Source organism: Nomascus leucogenys, chromosome 22a (assembly GCF_006542625.1).
Source record: "Nomascus leucogenys isolate Asia chromosome 22a, Asia_NLE_v1, whole genome shotgun sequence".
NCBI lineage: Eukaryota > Metazoa > Chordata > Mammalia > Primates > Hylobatidae > Nomascus > Nomascus leucogenys.
The window spans coordinates 115,540,999-115,568,412 of NC_044402.1; the positions used below are offsets into that span (position 1 = coordinate 115,540,999).

Sequence of the window (27,414 nt, forward strand, 5' to 3'; positions counted from 1 at the left end):
GGTGAGGCAGGAGAATGGCATGAACCCAGGAGGCGGAGCTTGCAGTGAGCCGAGATGGCACCACTGCACTCCAGCCTGGGCGACAGAGCCAGACTCTGTCTCAAAAAAGAAAAAAAAGACATGACTATTTGAAACATGGCAGCCTGGCTAGGGTGAAATTGCCTAAGGACTTGGTTGCTCTGAGAGAAGCACCTGGGTCAGCCACCTTAGAGGATGAGAGAGATGGTGGCAGAAAGAGGAGGTAGTTGTTTATGCAAGGATTTTGGCCAGAATCTACTCAGAGTTGGAGAACTTCTCGTTAAATAATAGAAAGTTTGTAAACAACTATGTACATTCTATTTTAGAAAAAGAAAAAAATTGGTTAAACCTAAGTACTCTTGTTTGTTTTTATTTGTATAGATTTCCGTTAGCACAAAAATGTATCCTTTGGGACTAAAATCAAAGAATTTCAATAGTATAATTTACAGGCTAAAGTAATCTTTACCTAACAGGCAGGCCATCTCGTCTCTAAATTTGCCTTGAACTACAGGAATTTACGTCAATTAACTACCATAAGCAACTGTTTGCATTTCTGACCATAATTATCACAGTTACTTCAGTATCTGCTTACATTAATGGTCTTTAGACAGCATCGTTGCTGCTGTTATTTCCACTCCCTATTCCCAGGACTTTATATATGCCAATAAAAGCCCCAAATTAAATTACCTACAAACAGTTTTGCCTAACTGAATACCACTGAAAGCAAACAAATTTTGCATTATCTTGTTTAAGCATAAAAAATATTTTTATTCTCTAGAAACCCAAAAAATAGTAATAAAAAAATTGGAGGCTGCTATGGTATGAATGAGTATGTTCTCCCAAAATTCATATGTTGAACTCCTAACCCTCAAGATGACGGTATTAGGAGGCTTGTTTATAAGCTGCTCAGATTATGGTATTTTGCTATAGCAGCCTGCACAGAGCAAGAGACAGATACTTATACACTGTTTGTGGTGAAAGAAAAGTGTTGGCAGCCCTCCAGCTAGATCATCCTCACAGGCATAAGGTAACCAATCCAGACATGACACATTAGATCTAGTTATGCAAGCTTGGAACTGAAAAAGAGATTTTCTTGTGCAATGCTAAAGTATCATTAAATAATATCAAAAAATAAGTTTCAACTTTACTACACTTGGACTATGCCCTTTCCTTAGCTCAGTCAATAGTTGATTTTTTTATTCCATGCTTATGTACACCGATAAGCGAATTATGTTTAGAAATTGTTTTGATTGTTTATTCAGCCAAGTTATCTACCTATTTAGAAATAAACAAAGACTTACTGTGTAGCCAGACTGCTTGGAGATAATGTCTGTCCATCATCCTCATTCCACACATGTGTTATATTATCGGAGTCACCTAAAGTAATAATTTTTATATAGGTAAACATTTAACATGTTTGCTTAAAGATTTTTTTCCTCAGTGAAAACCATCCCAGGTCAAATTAATGAGGAGAAAATGCAGAAATCTGCAGAATCATTCTCCAAAGAATTGTATAAAAGACATCTATGCTCTTTTATTGGAAATATTTGTGATATTTATAGGAAATACATGCCTACTGATCAAAATAATCCCGATGGTCAAGCATATGCATTTCTAACAAGTTCTTTGTCTGTGCATCAAGCCACTACATTATTTTATCCCAGGACCTGCATATGCAGATGACTGTTAAGTACTATAATGAAGATTGACTACCACGTGATTTGTTATCAAATGAAGCCAATTTTAGTCTTATGGGTCACTGGATTTTTTTTTTTTTTTTTTGCCTTTAGTTGTCTAGAATGTAGCCTCAGGAAACATCTGCCATCACTAATCTATATTTTCTATCTTTCAAAAAGCAGCCACTAATCTCAATTGAATGCAGCTGTGAATGCAAATTGACTGATGTTAACAGAACTGTTCTGAGAGTTCTCAAATAATATGAAGGTGCATAGTGTGGAAGGCAGTCACTAAGTTTGGTCTAATGGAAACCACATAACGAAGATCTAATTCAACACCATGAGTTACCCCCAGAAGTTAAATATGTCCCTAATTCAGCCTGCTGCATAACGTTGTATCATAAAAGAGTAAGTGTGCAAGAGCATTCACATAAAAATTGAAAATGAAAATGCTTTAAATGGCCCCTGCATAAATAAAAACATCATAAATCCACTACTTTAATTCAGCTCCTTTAGGGAAATGGTATCACTTATTTCCCTTCTCTTCAGACTCCACTCATTCCTTATAAATAATCCAGTATGTTTCAATGCTGTCATTTTTAGCATTGGCCTAATCACTTTCAATGGGATATTTTATTACCAGCTTCAATAGTTCTTGTATTGTCTCTAGTTAGTGCAACCTAAAGCCTTCTAAAAAGGTACTAACACAAAACTATGCAATCACCCATTTTTTTTCTGGTCCTGATTATTAACTTTATTTAAATTAGTATGTGTGTAAAAAAGACTATCCTAGAATTAAAAATCTCCTTGTCTGTCACCTGTATCAGTCATGTTTAAGTAATGTTTGTACAGCCCCTACTATCTGGCAGAGTGGCTGTCTCAGTTTTTCCTGTTCAGCAGAGTTTTCCTGTGCTCTGTTCATGATGCAGCTGAATATTATTGCTCTAATAATAGTAATGCATCAGTGAGTTAAAGGGCCAAGAATGAATGGGATGCCCAGAATAAATAAACCTAATTAACAATAGTAATACCTATTATGTATTGGCATCTATATATAGAATAACTATAGATTTAAGAACCTGTTGAGATTTATGCTTTTGCAATGTAAAGGTATATAAAACTCTTTTTCTAAGATCAAATTTTGCTCACTTTGAACTCCTATGTGATGCTCAGCAAGTTAATTGTTATTTGTAATACTATGTGGTTATAGAGTTTCTCTTTTTCATCAAGCCATTAAAATAAGTAACTAATAGAAAATTAACTTTATATTATCAATGATAGACTTGACCCTGAAGTTAAATAAAGACTTTTCCCTCTGGTCACTAAGGACTATAAAGTATATTGAAAGAAATACTATACTAAACAGGACTTAATGAAATAGAAAATGTTACAGACCCTTAAAAACTGAGATTTTACTTCTTTTTTATTTGTAAGATTAGGCATACTTAAAATTGTATTCACAGGCCAGGCGCAGTGGCTCATGCCTGTAATCCCAGCACTTTGGGAGGTCGAGGTGGGCGGATCACGAGGTCAGCAGATCAAGATCATCCTGGCTAACACGGTGAAACCCCGTCTCTACTAAAAATATAAAAAATTAGCTGGGCGTGGTAGTGGGTGCCTGTAGTCCCAGGTACTTGGGAGGCTGAGGCAGGAGAATGGCGTGAACCTGGGAGGCGGAGCTTGCAGTGAGCAGAGATCACGCCACTGCACTCCAACCTGGGCGACAGAGCGAGACTCTGTCTCAAAAAATAAAAATAAAAATAAAAAAATAAATATATGTACTAGGATAGATACAGCTAAAAAAATTGTGTTCACAGACACAGAAATATGGTGCATAGATAACCTCTTTTTATCAGTAAGGATGTCTATCCTAAATTACATCCTAAAAATGTAATTTTATATAATGTACTATTTTGCAAAAGAGCAAATTCCAGTGAGTCACAAACATAATCTCTGCTCCCAAAACTCAGTATTTATAAATGGACATACTATGGAGTGTATTAACTGTGTGGCAAGGATCCTGGCTGGAGCCGAGCTGAGAATTAGGTATCTTGAGATAGGAAGTTAGGAGGCAACTTTCTTCCCAGGTGTTTATTAGCAACTCTCTATTTTCTTGGTTGCTAAGGAGGCTCCTGAAGAAATCTTGAAGTGTGCTCCTATTTCAGGGTGGATCAGAGATAAACATGGTGTGAGGAAAGTGGGTAGAAATCAGACTGTGGAGAGGAATGGGCGAAGGCAGTGGAAAAAATGTAGCATATGGCTTCCCACAGAATGTGTGGATGGGGAGCCAAGCTCCATCAGTGACTAAAAGTGTGGGCCCTTCTGAGGTTAAGCAGGTACTTGCATGTCCCAGTGAGATACCTCAGAAGCAAGTATGTCCCAGAAGGTAAATGTTTAAGTGAGGTTGTTCATAAAAGAGCTCCTGAGGCCTAGCTTTGGAGATATACAGATCCAAGTTCTAATCTGGCCACTTGCTGGATGAGTAACAGAGGCCAAGCACCCAGCCTCCTTAAGCTTCTGTTTTTTGGTCTATAAAATGGGATAATAACTGTAACTCACAGAGTTATTTAGATGATAAAACGAATTTCAGATACTAAAGTACTGAGCATTGATACAATAAATATTACCTATTATGTTCTTTACTTGAAAGAGCTTTGTAGGCTTACAAAGCTATCTTAACCATTATATTAGAGAGAATCCAAGCAACTCTGCTATGAGATACCACCCCACTCCAGCATAACAGAGTAAAAAACCAAGGGAGAAAGGATGTTCATTTTCAAAAATACTGCTGAACACTGTGAAGACTAAGAATGAGGTGGCCTGGGTTACGGGGCAGGTATCTGTACTTGGACCAGAGACCCCAGTGGCTGATGAACTGTAGTCACTAGTTCTGCCTTCAATGGCAAGTTTAAGTTCCCTGAAAGATTCCTAAAAATACTTAGGAGGGTTTTCAAAGTCTACAAAACTTCTGCTCAAACTGGTAGGGTTTTGAAGTTAGTAACTTTTAGGAATTGACATTAATACATCTGCATTGATATTCTTGGCTTGATGAACTCACAGTGCAGGAAATTTAAAAACAAAAGGTAAATATATCAAATTTTACGAATAAAAATACATTTCCTTGGTGTATGTTCTTGTCTTCTTGACCATCCAATGACGTGTTTTAAGACTTGCCAAAATGATTAGCACAGTTATAGACATAAGACATGGTCACTGTTAAATATTGAAAACCGAATACATTTTTCACCAGGAAACGTGTTCTGCTCCCTGCTTAATAAGAAATGTTGCTTACTTCTCCAGCTTTTGAAGCACAGGTGAGCTTGGTACTTAAAATTTTTTTAAATGTAACTTTATTACTTTACTTTATATTAATTATAAAGTATGAATCTGAAGATAAAAAGGAAAAGGTAGTAAGGAGAAACATTGAGTTCTTTAGCCTTTAAAATGCAAATATGAAAAGAATACAGAGGAAAATTATGTCTGTTAGCACATTGGTTTTCTAGCCTAAACTTTTTTTTTAGAGTAATCCTGTTTTTCTAATGGACGTCAAGACCATCAAATTTAATAACAGTCAATCCTGCAAGCTAACCATCAATTCTGCAATTGTAGATATAAAAGATGCTCTAGAGTAACAGAAAATGGCATCCAAGAGTATTGTTGGACCCTCCAGTGAGAATTCTTCAAAGCCTTCACAGGCGTGCTTTCTTTTTGTACGAAAATTGATATTTCAATACTACATAATGAACAGTCAGCTTTTGATCGGATGATCTCGGGATGCTTATTTTGTAATCTAAAGGTAAAAGCTGAAATATGTAAAAGCTGACAAACTCAGCTGAGAAAGCATAATTCTAAATTTATTCACCAGAGATAAATTGTTAACCAAACTTGGCAAGTAGGGATTTATTCCTTACATCTCCAAACCTTTGTCTATATGTGTGTGTATGTAGCTGTATGTCTCCGTGTGAGTGTAGACAGTACTATTCTAGATATGCCAAAGGGACATTTTGTGACTCACTACCAATATCTTATACCTTGTCTTACTGGAAAATCAAAATTTGAAAATGAAGTTAAAAATACTGCAATTCACTTTAGGCATTTGTTTCAAATAGTAAGGTAGAAATCTATTTGTTGAGGCATATTCCCTGATTTTTTTTTCTATACCAAGTATAAACATAGTTTTACAAACTAACAGAGATCATTTTCACCTAACTAAAAACCCTAGAAAGCCACAGTTCCCTCTTCTTGGCCATTTCTCCCTTTCTCCACACTTTGATTAACCTGAGATCCAGATTTATTCATAGCATATGTCCCCACCTAAGAATAATATCATCTCTACATGATTACTTTCATTGCACTCTGCTTTATATTTCCAATGGGCTTTGCGACACTGAATTTAACACAGTAAGACGGAAATATAATACCTTGAGCTGGGGAGTCCAGAGTGTACAGCAGATGTTTAACAGACTTCTGGAGGGTTCTGAAACCTTCGTTAGTTGCAAAACGTGGATAAACCTTCTGCACAACCAGCAGAACACTAAGGAGTCAAAAAACAATTAAACCAGATTCTGTTTCAAGGTTTGCAGACAGAAACAAAAGGTTATTCAAGGAGAAAATGGCTACAGTATAAATTATTCTTATAACATAAAAGACAAGATGCTACTTTTTGTAATTTAATTACTTGTTTGTCTGTTCATGCACAAAATCTCAACAAAATATTCTTAACCAGACAGAGCAGTTTATGTTTCCAGGTTTCTAAAACATCAGGAATCACCAGCCTTAAAGTAATGGAGCAAGGTTCCCATCAATTTTTTTCTAAGACTTAGAAATAAGTAGTTAGGAAAAGCAACTTTCAATTAAAGAATACATCTTGTTTTAACTAAAAAGAAAAATTAAATATTAGAAAGTATTTTCATTAAAAACCAAACCCAAATAAAGGATCTAGTTTCAGGAATAATTATTATTTAAGCATTTATAATATTTATCTTTTGCTAAACAGATAGTAATGCTTTTGAAAAAGAAAATGGAGCTTGCCCTAATTAAAGACTATATTCTGTCTTCTAAGTGGTCTATAGGCACTATTCCAGAGGTAGTTCAAAATTAATATCCATACTCTGTTTCTACAGCTTTTATGTTACCAATAAGATGGGCAGTCTACACTGGGGATAGAAAATCAGAAAATTCAGTTATGCTTGAGTACATCCTGTATTTCGAAAACACAATTAGTTTCTCAAAACATGTCTTTTAGTTCCTTTATAGCCATTAGTGCATTTTAAAGAAATATTGTTATTGCACATGCATTTCTACATTATACAAATACTGTGATTTATATCAATGGTTGAGTCAATGCTTTTGTTAAGTAGTAGTGAGAACAAAAGGCTTTCGTTAAAAATTTGACATTGTGAAGTTAAATGTAGTACAAATTAGCTAATAGTAATTTTTCCCTATCTAGTTTCTTAGTAAACTGGATGTGTATTCCAGCAATAGATAGTATTTGTGTACACTTTCATGGCATTCTATAATGTTTTTGGAATTTTTGAAATTTAGATTAAACTGATGTTAATTTTAGTCCCCTAGATATGAATGACAGCTGTTTAGAGAACTAAATTTTGGGTGCCATCTGGGTAGTTCCTAGTATAACATAAGGATACACATGTGGATATGTATGTTTATAAACATACATAAAAATATATGCATATATATTTTCTAACATTTAGTTTTCTAATAATTCTGTAAAATCAATTTATTTGTCCAGTTTTGCAGATGGGAAAACTAAAGTTGAAAAAAGTTAAGTAACTTACACAAGGTTATTTAGTTAATAATAAGTACAGCTGGGGTCTCTCTATTTCAAAGTTTATGTTCTATCCACTGTATATGTTGCCTCTAGCACAAAAGCTTTGCTTCAACATGGTGGGGAGGAGGAGGGCAGAATATTTCTGCACAGAGCCCACAGGCATTTTTAACTTGTCACCCAGCTGTGTTCCGAACAGTTGGCCACAGAGGCATGGCTGTATTTTTCTCATCTCTGCTCTGTATATATGACGGGTGATACCTCAGGCATTTTTATGTTTGCCCCAAGAATCTCTTGGTTCTCAGGTGTTGGGTTACTTCCAAACCCTAGCAACCACGGAGATCAGTTAGACTGTCTCAGGGCGTAAATCTTGGCCGGCCTTCAAGCCTGACCCTCTGCCTAACTCACCTGACCTATTGTCCCAAAGTAACATCTTCAAAGACTGAACATTTGACAATCTCATTAAATCTTTCAGCATTATTATCATTAACATTATTAATTAAATGTCAGTAGATTTCATTCATCTTTATCTAACAAAATTTAACTTAATAAATAATGACACCTGGGCTCCCATCTTCTCTGAAATCCTTTAAACCATTGATACTTGATATTTATTTTACTTCATAGATTATTTTTCTTCTCTTCATCATATAAAAATGGAAATCATCAAAACAAAACATCATCAAAAACAAGTTGCCCTCTGAGTAAAGGTAATTTTTAAAAAGGGTTTTTGTGATTTATGTCTCAGCATAGCCTTCATCTCAGTAAGGCAACAATCCTGTGTGTCCTTTCATATGCTTTTCTCGACTTTTGAGATTGCTCATTTCTGCTAATTACTGTCTTAACTTTAACATTATATAATCTGATTTTGGTGGTTGGTTTATATACAACATACAATATAAAAAAGTGCTAGAGAAATAATAAAAATTCCTATGGGGTCCATTTGTCTCTATTACTTGTTCAACAAAGACTAAGATAAACCAATGAGACCATAATGTTGTGATAAAATACAGTCATTTGTGAGAAAATTATGGCTTTTAGTGACACCGTCAGCTTAATCATAATAATAAACAGCTGACTTTAAAAAGTCCAAGCCATGTATTTAACTTAGAATTTTCTATTAGTCACATTAAAAAAGTAAAGGCCAGGCGCGGTGGCTCATGTCTGTATTCCCAGCACTTTGGGAGACCAAGGTGGATGGATCATGAGGTCAGGAGATCAAGACCATCCTGGCTAACACAGTGAGACCCTGTCTCTACTAAAAATACAAAAAATTAGCCGGGCATGGTGGCGGGCACCTGTAGTCCCAGCTACTCGGGAGGCTGAGGCAGGAGAATGGCATGAACCCGGGAGGCGGAGCTTGCAGTGAGCCCAGATCCCACCACTGCACTCCAGCCTGGGCAACAGAGCAAGACTCCATCTCACAAAATAAATAAATAAATAAATAAATAAATAAATAAATAAATAAAATAAGTAAAAAGAAACAGATGAAATTAATTTTAATAATATAACTCCACACATCCAAAATATTAGCATTTCAATATTTAATAAATATAAAAATTACTAATGAAATATTTTAGGTCTTTTACTGTACTAGGTCTCCAAACTTATGGGGCATCTCAATGCAGATGCTAAATTTTAACTGAAAAGTCTTCACCTGTATTTAGATTTCATTAAATTTACAGATGAAAAAGTAGATTCACATACCTAAGCCATTGTAAATATACTAAAAAGTATTACAATAACTGAACCAAGTATCAGTTTTTAAAATTTAAATTAATCAAAGTTAGTAACGTTACACATTCAGTTCCTTAGGCACACTAGCACATTTCAAGTGCTCAAAACCACATTAACTAGGGGCTACCATGTTAGAAAGATCAAGTGTATAAATTACTAGACCACTAAAAGAAGAGTTGTTCTGACTAAATAAAAGTCAGATGCTACTCTACCAAAAAGGCAACCTATACAATGGTAGAAAATATTTGGAAACCATTTATCTGATAAAGAGTTAATTTCCAAAATATAAAGAAAACATATAAATAGCCAATAGACATGAAAAAATGTTCAATCATCAGAGAAATGCAAATCAAAATCTCAATATCATTGCACAGCTGTCAGGATGCATATTATTAAATAAATAAAAAAGACAAAAAGTATTGGCAAAGATATGAAGAAATCCAAACCTTCCATGCTATTGGTAAGAATACAAAATGTTGGCTGGATGCAGTGGCTGACACCTGTAATCCTAGCACTTTGGGAGGCCAAGGCTGGCGGATCACCTGAGGTCAGGAGTTCAAGACCAGCCTGGCCAACATGGTGAAACCCCATCTCTACCAAAAATACGAAAAAAATTAGCTAGGTGTGGTGGTGCATGCCTGTAATCCCAGCTACTCGGGAGGCTGAAGCAGGAGAATTGCTTGAATCCAGGAGGTGGAGGTTGCAGTGAGCTGAGATCACGCCACTGCACTCCAGACTGGGCCACAGAGGGAGACTCCGTCTCAAAAAACAAACAAAAAAAACAAAAAAACAAAATGTTATGTGTCCCAAAAATTTTTTTTAATTTCTTCTAAAAAAAAAAAAAGGGGCCAAGTCCAGCCCTAAGGCCTGTTTATGTAAATACAAGTATATTAAACACAAAAAAGTTGTTAAGCTAGTAGATTTCAAGTGTTCTCACCACAAAAAAATAAGCATATGAAGGAAATACATATGTTAAATAGCTTGATTTAGCCATTCCACAATGTAGATATATATTACAACATGTAGTATGCCATAAATATATACAATTTTTGTCAGTTAAAAATAAAAAAAAGAAATACTGCTGAATTAAAGAAAATTAAAGATAAAAAATTTACTAAAAGAATACAAAATAGGCCAGGTGCTGTGGCTCATGCCTGTAATCCCAGCACTTTGGGAGGCCGAGGCGGGCAGATCCCAAGGTCGGGAGTTTGAGACCAGCCTGGCCAATATGGTGAAACCCTGTCTCTACCAAAAATACAAAAATTAGCCAGGCGTGGTGGCATGTGCCTGTAGTCCTAGCTACTCGGGAGGCTAAGGCAGAAGAATCTCTTGAACCCAGGAGGCAGAGGTTGCAGTGAGCCAAGATCGTGCCACTGCACTCCAGCCTGGGTGACAGAGCGAGACTCCATCTCAAAAAAAAAAAAAAAAAAAGAATACAAAATAGTGCAGTTGCTATGGAAAACAGTATGGAGGTTCCTTCAAAATTACAAATAGACTATCATATATGATCCAGCAATCTCACATCTGGATTCTTATCCAAAAGAATTGAAATCAGAATCATGAAGAGATAGTAGTATTGCTGTGTTCATTCCAGCACTATTCACAATAGTCAAAATGTGGAGATAACCTAAATGTCCATGAACAAATAAATGAATAAGAAAATGTGGTATATAAACACAATGAATACCATTCAGCCTTAAAAAAGAATGCATTTTGAAATATGCAACAACATGGATGAACCTTGAAGACATGATGTGAAATGATAATGCATAACCACTTAAGCCAGTCACACAAAGCAAAATACTACAAAATTTCTTGTATGGGAAGTATCTAAAATAGTTAAATTCCTAGACTCAAAGAGTCAAATGATGGTTTCTAGGGTCTGATTAGAAAGGGAAATGGGAGTTGCTAATGAACAGGCATGGAGTTTCAGTTAAACAAGATGAATAAGCTCTAGAGATCTGCTGTACAGCACTGTACCTATAGCTTACAATTTAAAAATTTGTTAAAAGGGCAGAGTCCATGTTAAGTGTTCTTATGAATATAAAATAATTTTTAAGTCAAATGTCATTTGCGGCCAGGCGTGGTGGCTCACACTTGTAATCCCAGCACTTTGGGAGGCCGAGGCGGGCGGATCATGAGGTCAGGAGATCGAGACCACGGTGAAACCCCGTCTCTACTAAAAATACAAAAAATTTAGCCGGGCATGGTGGCGGGTGCCTGTAGTCCCAGCTACTCGGAGAGGCTGAGGCAGGAGAATGGCGTGAACCCGGGAGGCGGAGCTTGCAGTGAGCCAAGATCGCGCCACTGCACTCCAGCCCGGGTGACAGAGTGAGACTCCGTCTCAAAAAAAAAAAAAACAACAAATGTCATTTGCTTCATAATCATTTGAAGCTATTTCTCTTTAGGTTTTATGTTTGTTTGTTTGGCACAGAATCTCACTCTGTCACCCAGGCCAGAGGGCATTGACATTATCATGGCTCACTGCAACCTCAAACTCCCAGGCTCAAGCGATCCTCCCACCTCAGCCTCCCAAGTAGCTGGGACTACAGGTATGCACTACCATGCCCAGCTACTTTTTTATTGTATTTTATTTTTTGTAGAGATAGTATCCCACTGTGTTGCCCAGGCTAGTCTTGAACTCCTGGGCTCAAACAATTTTCTCACGTCCACCTCCCAAATTGTCGGGATTACAGGCATAAGCCACTGCACTCAGCCTCTTTTAAGTTTTATTTTATTTTTAATTGACACATAATTGTTCATATTTATAGAGTACAGTGTGATATTTTGGTACATGTATACGATATGTAAAGATCAAATTAGTATAATTAACATATCCATTGCCTCAAACATTTATTATTTGTTTGTGATGAGGACATCCGAAATCCTCTTTTACCGTAATTTTGAAATTTACAACAGATCACTATTAACTGCAATCACCCTACTGTGCAATAGAACACTAAAATTTATTCCTCCCATCTAATTGTAACTTTCTACCCCTTGATCAACCTTCCCTCACCCTGCCCTTTCACCCAGCCTCTAGTAACCATTATTCTATATTCTACTGTGAGATCAACTTTTTTAGGCTCCACATAAAAATGAGATTATGTAGTATTTGTCTTTCTTGCATGGCTGTTTTAATTTGTTGAGGAACCTCCATATTATTTTCCACAATGGCTATTCTACTTTACATTCTCACCAAGAGTGTGCGAGAGTTTCCCTTTCTCTGTATCCCTGCCAGCATCTGTTATTGTTTTTGTCTTTTTGATAATAGCCATTCTAACTGCAGTTAGATGATATCTCATTATAGTTTTGATTTTCATTTCCCTGATGATGAGCGATATTGAGCATTTTAAAAATACATGTGTTGACCATTTATATGTGTTATTTTGAGAAATATCTATTCAGATCTTTTGTCCATTTTAAATTACATTATTTGGTTTTTTTTTTTGCTACTAAGGTGATTGAGTTGAAGCTATTTATTAATAAGCTATTTTCATTATTATGCAGACTCTTTTACATTTATAATCATTACTTGACAACATACTCTATTGCATAGTGCCAAAATATGCAATGATTTTATTTTAAAATTTAAAGGGAATTAAAATAGCTGCAGAACTTGGATCAGAGGTTGTTGTTAAAATAGCCACAGCACAACGTTTTTGCCAGTGTAATTTGCTCCAACAAAATAATGCCTAGAGTATTTTTAGATCTTCTGTCTTTTACTAAATATTATTTTGTGGAATTTTTGTTGTTGTTGTTGTTATTGTTGTTGATTTTTTAATCAAATTTCATTGAGGTATAATTTAAATACAGTAAGATGCACCTATATTAGGTGTACAATTAAATGAGTTTTTTTAAAGTTGTAAAGTGATAATTTTTAATTGTATAAACTTATGGGGTACAAAGTGAAGTTATAAGTTTTGACAAATACACATACATGTAACCACCATGCCAATTAAGATACAAACATTTCAATCACCCCAGAAAATTTTTCTGATGCAATTGCTCCTGAATCCACTGATCTGATTTCTAACACTACAGATTAATTGTGTCCATTCTAGAACCTTCTATAAATTGGATACGTTATCTACATACACAGTATATATTTTTTGTTTTGATGTTTTTGCCAGCATAATATTAATGAGACTTATTTACCTTGTGTGACTCAATAATCTGCTTATTTTTATTGTTGTGTTGCATTTTAATATATGAATAAACCACAGTTTGTTTTGCCATTTTGTTTATAGAGATTTGATTACCCGGCTCGACTTTTAGCTATTATCAAGAAATAAACATCAGCATACAAGTCTTCATATGGGTGTATATTTTCATTTTCTTGGATAAATACCCAAAAGTAGAATGCAGCCTCATATGGATCTACTGTTTAACTTCATTAGAAACTGTCACACTATTTTCCAAATGATTGTATTGTTTCCCATGCTAACTTGTAATATATGACTGCTTCAGTTGCTCTATGTTCCTGTCAACACTTGGAATTATCTATCTTTTAACATTTAACCCAGTCCAGTGAGTGTGTAGTGATATCTTATTTGTGGTCTGAATATTATGTTGACTCTTTTCACTGCTATACTATACAAGTCAAATAATTCCCCTTCTCCTTTTACAGATTCACCTGTTTGCTTCCTAAGACAGAAGATAAATAGGAGGAAAAGGATCAAGTGTCAAAATTCTGAGTGAGTGAAAATTTCCCTAAGAGATAAAATGAGGGTTAACACAGAGAATCAAACTTCCTAATATCTTGCTTCTTCTGTATTCCAGTTATGGTGTGTTACCATGGAAAGAGTATAGGACTGGGATTCGAATTCTTTAAGTTTAGGTCCTGGCTTTGCCATGTACTAACTGTAGAACCTTGGGGAAACCATTTGACCTCCATAAGGATTTGTCTGCTCTTCTATAAAATGGGAACCTGTTGTCTCCAGCTCAAAGCACTATTCTGAGAATCAAATGAGATTGTTGTATCAATACAAGGGCTTATTATAAGGTCTTTGAACAGATATAAGCTCTTAAAAGCACTCCAAAAGTAAAAAACAATCTCCTCTGATGCTTCAGACATGTAAAATAGACTACATTATGCTATTAGTGACATATAAGAGAGGCAGCTTGGGTTCTAGAGTTAGAAAATCTAGTTGCAAACCCTTCTAGTTGCAGAATCTGCAAATATTTAATTTTTATGACTGTTATCTAATTTATAAAATGAATACTGTTTGTTGTAAGATTCAATGTGATAATGTGTACAAACGGCTTGTTAACATGTCTAGCATGTAATAGGCACTTAATAATCGAACATCATTGATGCAGTAGTTGGATTTTTAAGGCACATTTTCAAATTAGCTATACAGGGCAATCAAAACCTAGGTACTGTCCATTAAACTCTAAATACTGGCCATGCCCAGATCTCTTTTATGAATAAAGTAACCTTTAAAGGTGTTTCTCCTGCAAAGGTTTTAAAATCTTTATAACATATATACCAAGGCTAACTGATATGCAGGCTTGGAAAGGTCATTTCTAAGCTGACTACACATGAGGGAGGCCAACCTCTTTGAGGTGGCTTGGAACAAAACTCTTACCAGTATGGTTATTTTATATTGGATGGTACCAAACAAAACTCACTGAGATATTTTATTTCTGGATAGTTTAAATGCTAGATGCGTAGAGCTCAGGTTGTCCCTGAATGAGCTGGAGTCAGTGCTGCAATATACCGTTGGTCCTGCTGTACACCTCATTCTTAGAAGCTCTGTGATACCCAGTAACAATACAACAGTTAGGATCAGTTCCTTGTGGACGTTTCCATAACCTTGATGACCATAGTATATGTTTCTTCTTTGCTTAACTAATACACTCACCTTCGTTGCTAAAATCTACAATAAGAGGCTGAAGGATTATTTGCTCTGTGTTTAAATAACCCATCTAACAGTAATCATCACAGGTAACATTTTTTTAAAGACTTCTTTGTGAACACTAATATTACATTTAATTCTTACATTTTCTTACCTGTTTGCCTTTCGAAGAACATCAAATAGATTGCTTAGTGATGTGTCATTCTGAAACACATTTGGAAAACTAGAAAGAAGCTGCCACACAGCTTTCTGCTCTTGCACTTGTGAGAAGAAAGACAGCACTCTGACTATTTCCTGAAACACTATCTTCTGATTGTTGGGGTCACTGGATAGCTTAAAATATAAAACCACAAACAGAGTAAAATGAGACTTTAACATTCGTAATCACGTGGTTTGCTGTTTTTAAAAGCATCAAAAAATCTAGATTTTCACATAAGCAATTCTTTTAGATCTTCACTCAGTTTGAAGCCAATCTTTTATTTGGAAAACCAGCAACTACTTCTAATGTTCTTAAACATAATTGGATCTTTTCCCTGTAACTTCAGAAATTGGCATAAAGTTTGGTTAACAAAGCTGTATTTATATAAAATATTTCAAATTATATATTTGGAAATTAAAATTAAATTCCTAAAATAATACTAGCCCTGAGTAATGTTTTTTTTTCTTAGGACTTGGTTTAGGGTTGCAGATATATCTTCCCTATACTTATTACTAGATGTTATATTGTTTGGATGGAGTACTCCTTAAACTAATATATAGATTAGTAGAGATATAGATTTATATATATATATATAATATAATATATATGAGTGTGTGTATACAATTACACATACTTAGTGCTATGTGATTTTGAACAATGTCTTTTTTACCACATGTTCTATTCTACATGACTGCCAATTTTGTTAAAAAAATATTGTAAGTACTTTACATCGGATTGGGGATTATTATAACTGTACTTTTTTGTGATCTCTCATTGTATGTGGGGTTGCATTAAATGTAGATTATTGGTGTCTCATTTTTACCATTGTTGTTTAAGGCTAGTGTATGCACTATTCATAATAGCAAAGACATAAAATCAGCCCAAATGCCCATCAATGATAGACTGGATAAAGAAAATATGATACTATACACCATGGAATACTATGCAGCCAGAAAAAAGGAATGAGATCATGTCCTTTGCAGGGACATGTATGGAGCTGGAAGTCATTATCCTCAACAAACTAACACAGGAACAAAAAATCAAACACTGCATGTTCTCACTTGTAAGTGGGAGCTGAACAATGAGAACACATGGACACACAGAGGGGAACAACACACACTGGGGTCTGTCAGAGGTGGACAGGGGGAGGGAAAACATCCAGATAAATAGCTAATGCATTCTTGGCTTAATACTTAGGTGATGGTTGATAGGTGCCGCAAACCACCATGGCACACATTTACCTATGTAACAAACCTGCATGTCCTACACATGTATCCTGGAACTTAACATTAAATTAAATTTGTTTAAAGACTAATGTATGCAAACACTCCATAGTAGAGTGTTCTTGCTTCTAATGTATAATATTTTGGTGAGAGGGATATATTGTTTTATCAAAATTTAACTTATTGCTGAGGAATCACGTTACCTAACTTCAAACTATACTACAGGGCTACAGTAACCAAAACAGCATGATACTGGTACAAAAACAGACACATAGACCAATGGAACAGAATAGCAAACCCAGAACTAGGGCTACACACCTACAACCATCTGATCTTCAACAAAGGTGACAAAAACAAGCCATGGGGAAAGAACTCCCTATTCAATAAATGACATTGGGATAACCAGCTAGCCATATGCAGAAGAATGAAACTGGTTACACCATATACGAAATTCAACTCAATTAAAAAATATACACCTTGCTTACACCATATACAGAATTCAACTCAAGTTTGATTAAAGACTTAAATGTAAGACCCCAAATTATAAAAACCCTGGAAGACAGCCTAGGCAACACAATTCTAGACACAGGCAGTGGTAAATATTTTATGACAAAGATGCCCAAAGCAATCAAAACAAAAGCAAAAGTTGACAAATGGGATCTAATTAAACTTAACAGCTTCTGCACAACAAAGAAACCATCAACAGAATAAACAGACAACCTACAGAATGGGAGAACATTTTTGCAAACTATGCATCTGAAAAAGGTCTAATATCCAGCATCTATAAGGAAGTTAAACAAATTTACAAGAAAAAAAAAAACAACTCCACTAAAAAGTGGGCAAAGGACATGAACAGATGGTTTTCAAAAGAAGATATACCTACAGCCAGCAAGCATATGAAAAAAAAGCTCAATATCACTGATCATTAGAGAAATACAAATCAAAACCACAATGAGATGCCATCTCACACCAGTCAGAATGGCTATTAAAAAGTCAAAAAATAACAGATGCTGGTGAGGTTGCAGAGAAAAGGGAACACTTAAACACTGTTAGCGGGAGTATAAATTAGTTTAAACATTGTGGAAAACAGTGTGGTGATTCCTCAAAGACCTAAAAACAGAACTACCATTCAACCCAGCAATCCCATTATTGGGTATATACCCAGCGGAATATAAATTATTCCACTATAAAGACATATGCACACATATGTTCACTGCAGCACTAGTCGCACAATAACAAAGACACAGAATCAGCCAGGTGCAGTGGCTCATGTCTGTAATCCCAGCACTTTGGGAGGCCGAGGCAGGCGGGTCACTTGAAGTCAGGAGTTTGAGACAAGCCTGGCCAACATGGCAAAACCCTATCTCTACTACTAATAATAATAAAAAAAATTGGCTGGGCATGGTGGCCTGCACCTGTAGTCCCAGCTACTCAGGAGGCTGAGGCATGAGAATCACTTGAACCCAGGAGGCAGAGGTTTCAGTGAGCTGAGATAGCACCATTGCCCTCCAGCCTGAACGACAGAGTGAAGCTGTGTCTCAGAAAAAACAAAAAACAAAAAAACAAAACAAAAACAAAGACATGGAATCAACCTAAATGCCCATCGATGGCAGATTGGATGAAGAAAATGTGGTACATATACACCACGGAATGCTATGCAGCCATAACAAAGAACAAGATGATGTCCTTTGCACGAAAATGGATGGAGCTGGAGGCCATTATCCTTAGCAAATTATGCAGGAACAGAAAACGAAATACTGCATTTTTTTCACTTATAAGTGGGAGCTACATGATGAGAACACATGGACACAAAGAGGGGAAAAACAGACACTGGGACTTACTTGAGGGTGAAGAGTGGGAGGAGGGTGAGGATCGGAAAAAAATAATCACTGAGTACCAGGCTTAGTACCTGGGTGACAGAATAGTCTAGACAACAAACCACTGTGACATGAGTTTACTTATATAACAAACCTGCAATATTTGCCCCTGAACCTAAAATAAAAGTTTTTGAAAATTCACAATTAAAGAAAAATTAGCTTTTCAAACTAGGTTTGAAGTCAGTGAGAAAAATAAAAAGATTTTACCCACTATTCTAAATTCTGGCAGTTACATGACTGTGACAGTTTAATTATTAAACTTGTATCACAGCCTGAGTAATCTCACCTAAAGATCTCAGAGAAAACAATCAAACTTCATTTACTGTAGAGCAAAGCCATATTTTATTTATAAAGGTGTGTCCACATTAACCATAATGTAATATTTTTGGTTTAGCATTGAAATCATTTCAACCTTTCACATTAAATAAGTAATACTACTTAAGATTAAACTTCGTGTGCAAATGTCTATGTGAGGAAAACATGCCTAAGGTAAGCAAATATCCCAGTCAGCATTTCCCAGTCTACATGGGCTATAGATTTGCCCTTTAATTCATGTTGAGTCACTTTGTGGATCAAAGATCTACACTCACCTGGGAGAACTGTTTGTTTAGTTCTTGGAGAGAAGACTCTAAAAGGGTCATGTTAGAAAAGCAAAATTGGTTAAAAACATTTCTTCCTAGAAAGGTCCAAGAGAAGGCATCATCCACAATGTATCCTGGATAGCTGTCACACAGTTCTCTTCGTATATCTTCTGAAGTTGAATTTTGCTTTAACAGCTAAAAGCACGTGTGAAAAGAGTAAAAGTGTTAATAAATGTGGATGTTCAAATATTCTATTCTTCAAGGAATCTAAGCTGTCTTCAAAATAGCCATTTCGGCGTCCTCCATTATAGCAGCTATTAAAATAACAATAAAGTACATAGAGTTTACCCATGAAACTTGTAGACTGAATGCATGAATGTGGTAAATTCTTGTCATTGTTATTATTTAAATGATTTATATATGAATTGTTTGACTGAACTCATTTCTTGTCTCTGACCAGAAAACCTCAATGCACAGAGTCTTTGCTTACAAAAATCTTCATGCATAAAAATCTTATTCACTTTTTCTGGACATTGAGCAGCAGAAACTCAGGTGTCCTAACTCTTCATGACACTCATAGGAAACCGGTTGTGATCTTTGGAAGACTTCCAACAGAAGGAGCTTTGAGGTCTATTCCTAGGATGAACAGTGTTTATTTACAGAAGTGTACAAATATAGATTGCTTCATTTGCAAAGCAATTCTTCCATCTAAGTCTTATATGTAAAAGAAAAAGGAAAACATATGTGAAAATATATAATAGCAGGCATAACTACTAAAAGTAGTCATTGGAAATCATTTTCATAATGGAATCATCACGATCTCCCTATATATTTCATAATTCAGGCCAGTCACAGATATAGCATTATTTTACCTATAATATCGATCATATTTACCATTATTAAGTTGTTTAGATATTTACAGAGCTGATGACAGTTAGTTGTTAGACTTAAGGGGTCCATCTTAATAATTAATTCTTATTACTCCATGAGGTGAGGTCAATTTCATCCTCCCCTTAAGTGTATATTACAAAACCTACACGCTAACTTCTAGTGACTCAAATTCTAAAAGTAATGGAACAAGACAGAATCCACTTATCTAGGATGTACTATAAGTGTTAGGCCTTCAAGTCATTCATCCATATCTCTCTTCTAACATTCCACATAAACTCACCCCAAAATGATTTCTCTACTCATTCTTGCAAGTGTTGCAGAAAGCAGTAAAGAGAAAGAAAGAGGAATCAGAGAGATTGCTGACACAGGCATCAATATATCATCCTAATTTTTACATCCCTTCCCTGCTCCAACTACTCTAAAAATATGTATCCATACATAGAAATTTCATTTTTGGCTCATCTCCCCTGGATATATAGCTCTATGCTGCCTCACAAAATTCTGAAATTCTATTCCATATGAGAAAGATAACCTGGGAGTTTCAATATGACAAAGTAGCATTTTGGAGAATAGCATTGCTCTTCTAGATATTAAAGAATTTATCTGATCCAATGCAAGACTGTCTACTTCTAGGAACCAATATGTAAGAATTGGAATGGAATAGAATAATGTTCTCTAATTTATACACTGTGCTTGACTGGGGGAAGCTTTAGACTGGAATTAACTGGGCATATTGAGAGACTTCTACGCCAGACAAAAGACATTAGAAACCTCAAATATTATGTAAACTAGACTTTCAATGTCTAGATTGGACAGACTGAAAAGTCCTCTATTTTGGCCAGCATGGGCAGAGTTGATGAGTGTGATGCCATTTCCTGGAGTCCACTTTTGTGCTGGCCTTTGGCTCATTTATATAACTCAGTTTATTGAGATGCCTCAGTTAAACAGAGCATTAATTTAAGTATAACTAACAAAGTCATATTAAGTAGCAGTGGTTATGGTTACTGGAATGTTAATAAATGTTAAAGACATGTCTCATGATCAGATAAAAGAAATGGTTGCTATATAAGACATAGATATATTATTAAAAATGCTTGTGTGTGCGTGTGTGTGTGTGTGTGTGTGAAGGTGATGAGGGAAGGAGAGAAGAAAGGTGAGTGGGAGAGAGAGAGAGAGAGAATAGTATCTCTAATGCCAAATGTTGAAAATGATGTCTTTTCATTTCTAAAGAGCACATAAAACAGGACTTAAATACCTGTAGGACCAGCCAAATAACTTAAATATATTAATCTGGCCAGATGAAAGACAACAAGGGGAAGTAGAGATTGTAGTTACAAAGAGCACATGTTCTGCTTAAAGGCATTCACATTCAATTTCTTAAAATCTCCGTACACACACTCACATACACATTTAGCTCACAGGCTGCCAGTTCACACCTCTGATAGAAATTATGTTCATTATCTTGCAATTGGGAAATCTTAAAGTAGATGATCTCTAGGAAACAGAGAAATCCATAGGTAAGCTCTCTAAAATACGCTAAGAAAAAGGATTTTCCTACTTTGGGGCAATATTTTCCTTAGCTCTAATTTTTCCCAAGACTTGATTAGCATGGATGAGGCAGCAAATTCAAAGAGCATTATAACTTCATTTGGTCTTTTTTCTTTCCTGCTTCAGAAGATTAAAACATCACATATAATGCCACCCTAATTTCTTATTAAGTGAAAACTTTAAGTTCAATTAAGGGACTTAACAGGGAAGTAAATAAATACTCAAGATCTTAAGGAATTGAGAATGTCTTAAAATTAAGCTGTTTATTGAAGGGTTCCTAAGAAGAGAAGCTGCCTGAGATATTACCCTAAATAGGAAAGGTGCTCCCAACATCTTGCTATTTGAGAGATCCTTCTATTAACCTAAAAGGCCTATGTTGAATCACTCTACCCATTACAAAACTGAATCAAGTTACCTTTTCCAAGCCAAGAATTTGTGTGAGCACTTGACTGCCATTGAAAGTATATGTTCTGTGGCTTTCCAAATCAGAACTTGGACTGGGAAATACTGTGGCTGTAATCAAAGAAGGAACAGATTAGCATTCCACACACACAAACACAAATGCACAGGACCACATGAGAATCCATAAATATCACTTGTGACCTCACATACCCTACAGCAAGGATGTGCTCAAATGAAAGTTTTATACTGGAAAAATGGCAAATTCCATGAGTTTTTCTTTTCATATAAAATTGTGATGACTTTGGTCTGTTCTTGTTTTTTATCCAATCATTTAGATGTCATTTGCTTTCATTCCAGTCTGTGACATTAAACTTCATCACCAATATTATTGCCCAATAAACCGAATCATTTCTGTGCAGGCCTGGAGGATGTGAGGTGCCTACACTAGCTCCACAGATCCATCATATCCAACATCTGTTCAAAGGATCTGCCAATGCACATCTGGTGATAATGGTCTTTTCTTTTAATTATCCAATTGGGACACTGAAATCTGCTTAGAATCATAACTTCTCTCCTAAAAGTGGTTTCTGAATGACATTTTAGATCAAATAAATGGGATAAAGCAATTAGTCTGGACTACAGTATACTCTAATTTCCAATGCATCTTCATCTAGTATTATTTATTTATGATGTGGCAGAGTTTTCTGGGTTTGGAGCATTAGCTAGAAGACTACATTCATATCTACAACATGGATGTTCATTAAGCCAGTATATTGACTTTTGTAAATGTAATACAGAAGTCTTTCGTCATCCTCAGAGCAAAGAATCTTAATATTCAATGATACCAGTGACTCATCATCAGTAGGGCCTAGGCTTTATTTTCGTGCCCACAGGGCTGAAGAATTTGCCATCTGATTCCTTCAGACTATGGCAATTATTTGTGAGATAACTGGCCAGAGTGAGAAACATAATCTGTGGTTACCAAGCAAAGCAAAACTTACTGGACCATAACATTATAACCTTATTTCTATGGTGCTTTAACCTACTCAGCCAAACACCCACAGATCATTCATAACAGAACATTAACTCCTCAAAACCATTCACCACCATGTTCCTACTACATTAACACAGGACTTTTTTTTTTTTACTTGCTCCATCAACTTGCATTGGAATGTTATTTAATATCATAAAGTCTTAAATATCCCATGTCCTATTTAAAGAATCTCCCTTTTTATCCAGAGCACCAATCATATTTCAACATACAGGAATCTTGTTTTGTTCACTAATATATCCCCAGCCCCTAAGACAGTGGCTGCTTAGTATTAGGGACTTAGTGAATATTTGTCAATGAATGTTGGCCAGTCGTGCTGTTTTGAGCATTCATTTTTTTTAACATGTGGCTTCTAATCAGTGTTTCTCAAGTCCACTTGCAATTGAATCACTTGCGCCTAAGGCCCAGAGACGCATGTTTTAAGAGAGCAGCTCAGGAAGAGTCTCTGCACGTGAAAATTTGAGAGCTACTGGCCTAGATATGAAGCAAGTCCACAGTCACACTGAAGACTGTGATACTGAGCGTTAAGTGTGAGGAAGAAGTGTACAGCTGAAAGAGTACTGGTCTGAAAGTCCTTCTAATGCCAGCTCTGCTGTATGGCTGTAGATACAGCACTTAACTTTGTTGAGCCTCATATTTCTCATCTGTAAAATGGAAAATCTGGACAAACCTCTGAGATTCTTTCCAATAATTTTTATTAATGGGCTTTCTAACCCATCCCAGCATCATCTAATTGCAGACAACCAAAGAGTCTAGAGTCAGTTGTGGGAAATGGTGCAATTCTCAACATGTAGGCTTTTGCTCCTATCGAATATTTCAATAAGAACTTAATTTCTAATTATTCTCGACACCTTTGCATAATTGCACCGCCATACTCAGGCAACCATGAGGAACATTTAGATCTCTCAGGGCTATTCTAAGCATTCCATCTTTGTTTGAAAAGTTTAAAGTACAAACCTTTCAAAGATTAGACCTTTACTGTTCCATAAGGCTTGTTCTAAACTCTACAGAAGAAAATAGCTTACCTAGTGATGCATGCCTTCTTTCTGGAACTTGGGTGCTCTGGAATGATAAATTGCTGTCCTTATCCAGGTTGGATGACTTTCTCAGAATCTCACTAGAGAAGAAAAAGCAAGAACTCTGTAACTTCTCCCACATTAATTTTAGTTAGTTACAGCAATGTATTATGTGGCAGATTCCAGGGCTGTCTGAGGACTTTCAAATATTTAATATAGTTCCCAGGATTTTAATGGAAGAATTCACCTAACCACACACCAATGAATATATAAGGTCTCCTACAAAGTATATTTTTATTCAGAGAAAATGGCCTAGATGAAGTTTAAAATAGTTATTTTTACTTTAATCTTGTAGAAAGGACATTTTAAAAGACATTAGAGATAAATACTTAAAATATGTATGATATATATTTTTCTTTTAAAAAGTTGATAGGTCCCAAATAAATGAGAATCCAAGAGTGCTTTGGGGACTGAAACAAAGGTCTGCTTATTTGTCAATATTAAAAGAAAAATAAGTTTTCCATGTTAAATTATAGTTGGCCTTTTAAAGATTTTCAACACAGATTCAAGGAGGAAGAGAAAGGCCAAACATTTATTGAATACCCAGTATGTGCCAGGAATTATGGTTGATGTCATCACAGATGGCACCAAGTATAAAGGGAATAACATTAAAATAAATTTTCCATTGCATTTAATGTGTCAAGGCAGTAATAATTACATTGTAGTGCCAGGAATCCCTGTACAACATGATCACACTAGGTTTTGGAAAAAAACATTTCTGGGCCTTCCCACAATTAGTAACCCCCTCTTTTCTAAAAATTCGTTTTCTTTAGTTTATTATTAAAATGGAGATGATCACATTTTCTTGAAAACTGGATGTATCTAAAAGCTTGTGTCTAAAATAAGTATGTATGTTTCAAAAATAAAATCAGTCTAAATGCCAGGATGCAAATAATTTTTAGAATTCCAAAAAGTCAGTAAATTTTATGTAGTTATTTATAAAAACCTTAAGGTACGTAACAATGGCTATAAAAAGATAACAGAAAAGCAAGAAATTCTGCTTACTACCATGGTTCAATTTGACTTCTGTTTTAGAAACAAGATCTGAATCCTGGCTCCAGGGTACTTTGTGTTTATAATTGGAAAAAGAAAAAGAAGTGATATTTGTTTTCATTCCCTAGTGTTTTTCCAATATTCTCCATAAAATGTACTTTTTGCTCCAAAAGTTCTGCATTCTTAATATATATTTGAATTATTCATGACCCTGACTGTATGCCCCTAAATCTTTTTACATTCCTTATGCTGACTATGTGATGGGAAAATTGTTCAGGTAAAAACAAGAACTGACCTGAACATTTTCCCTTTTCTCAAAAAGAAGTTTTAGAAAGTTTGAGAAGGTCGAGTTTACTTTTCTTTTTCTCAACATTTTTTTAGTTTGGCTTGAAATCCTATGAGGACTATTGAATATCAACACATTCTGAAAACACAAGCAAAAATTGCCTTCATAAAAATTGAAGGACTAGCGACAGCAACAAAAACGAAAGGGAGGATGACAAAGATCAAAATGAGCAATGAAAGAGCAAGAGAAAATAGACTGAATAATGAATGGTGGTGAGGAAGTGGGAAAAAAAGAAAGAAGAGGCAATAGGAAACTAAGCAAGTGTGCTCTTGGGGAAGCAAAAGCTGCATCTGCTCCACAGAGGACACTTTCCTCATCTTCCCACATTCAGATAAGAAACCTAAAATTACTCCTACAAATAGCATTTAAACACCATGGAAAGACAAACTCATTCCCTTCTCAGCAAGCAGCTGGCTCTGCAGCTCTGAGCTTGCTCAACAGTAAAATGACTGCTCCTGACAAGGACGCACAGCAGCTCCCATTCTAACAGCACCTTTCTCTCACCAGGAAGTGCCCAGTGTGACATGGTTGCCCACATCCTTTTATGTAGCCTTAATGTGTCTTTTTTTTGGAAGCAAGAGTTGGATATCATGTGTGCTTTGCTGTTCCCCTTCCTGAAAATATTCTCCAGCTTCATTTTGCATTGACAAGGTGTGGTGTGACAGCATGTGTCTACTCCCGTCGCACATCAAAACTGTTTTCTGTAAACTCTTAAAATGGAAACCACAAAATAAATGTACAATAGAGCACGTGCATAAAAAGATGAATTAATGCTGTAAATTGAAACACAGCTTACTTTCCCCCCAAACAAAGGTAATTAATTCTATTAACTCCCTATTAAATTACTTAAAGAGGGCAAGAAAGTAGCTGGTCTTACTGAGTTAATGGCATTCCCTGAAGTTTCTAATGAGCAGGATCATGCTTATAGACAAAGCACTGCATGCTTCTTAGAACAGTGGTTGAGAAATAGCACCCTTCCTGTTATTTCACACGAGCACTTAGTGCACACTTATTTCATATCTATCTGTACCTATTCCCACCACTTTTTCTATTTCAGCTGTGACATCTTTGGGAAAAGCTGCCATGTCTTATTTATCTTTATATTCCCAATATCTAGCATAGTATAGGACCATAAGATCTGATGGCTGATTAAATAAAAAGAGACCATATTGTTGGGGTGTGGCAGAAAGTACTTTATAGAGTTCGAAGATATCTTTGGAATTTCAGCTCTCTCTTCCTAAAAAATCTCAGCCATCGTCTCCCTCATCAGCAAATTAGCAGTAATAACACCTACCTTCCAAGGTTGTTATGAGTATGATGTGAGGTGTGTGTACCAAGAGTCTCTCTGGGTCCTGTCATCATAGGTACTCATCAATATTAGCTCTTGGTCAGAGTACTCACAAAAGAAGATGTTGCAAAGATGCAACCTTCACCATCAGTATGGATGGCGCATACTTTAGATGCAATCCCTTTAGAATCCTAGAAACTTCAAAAGCTCCAGATACCAAATGGATGTACTCCATTATTTTATAGATCTGGAACCTACAAGTATTGACTAGTGATATGGAATGAGGCACAGGCCCTCCCCCAGAGCTGTATAACCCCTTCCTCATTTTATGGGTTTATGTACCTTCTTTATCTATTTATGAGATAAATAGTGTTTACCAGTAGTGTTTACCAGTTTTGTAAATAGATAGTGTTTACACCAGTAGTGTTTACCAATTTCTCCCTTTTTAGAGTGTAAGGTTCTTAAGAAAAGCCTACAGTGTATTATGTTGGCACATAGGATGTTTAGCACATGACAAGCACTGGATACTTGATCATGAAGAACATTACTTGGAACAACTTACCGCTAAAGCATCTTTTTTTAAATGGCTGTGGCCTGCTCTCCATTGTTGCATATCTGATTCTGCAAGGATCCTTAGAAAAGGAAACACCCAGCCACAGCCCCAAAGTTATCATCTTACATCGTACCTACCATATTCATTCATTAACTCACCAACATTGATTACATTCTTATTATATGTAAAATAATGGGCAAGTAAAATAAGAAAACCAGGGATTATGGTACATTCATGAGAACAGCTAAGTAAGGACATGGGCAAAGGACGACTGGAACACATGACAGGGCCCCTAAATCTGAGTTA

The 27,414-nt window shown here is 35.8% G+C and overlaps 1 protein-coding gene across 1 annotated transcript in view; it reads right to left on the reverse strand.

Moving 5' to 3' along the window:
- The window catches only part of ABCA12 (ATP binding cassette subfamily A member 12), a 216,674-nt gene that overhangs the window by 102,174 nt on the left and 87,086 nt on the right, over window positions 1-27,414 (reverse strand). Inside the window, exons 4-9 of the mRNA XM_030802777.1 lie at window positions 23,878-23,969; window positions 21,815-21,912; window positions 18,970-19,155; window positions 15,235-15,413; window positions 6,116-6,228; window positions 1,320-1,395 (exon numbers count right to left, since the gene is read on the reverse strand). Coding sequence (XP_030658637.1) covers window positions 1,320-1,395; window positions 6,116-6,228; window positions 15,235-15,413; window positions 18,970-19,155; window positions 21,815-21,912; window positions 23,878-23,969 — 744 coding nt within the window. The remainder of the gene's footprint in view (window positions 1-1,319; window positions 1,396-6,115; window positions 6,229-15,234; window positions 15,414-18,969; window positions 19,156-21,814; window positions 21,913-23,877; window positions 23,970-27,414) is intronic.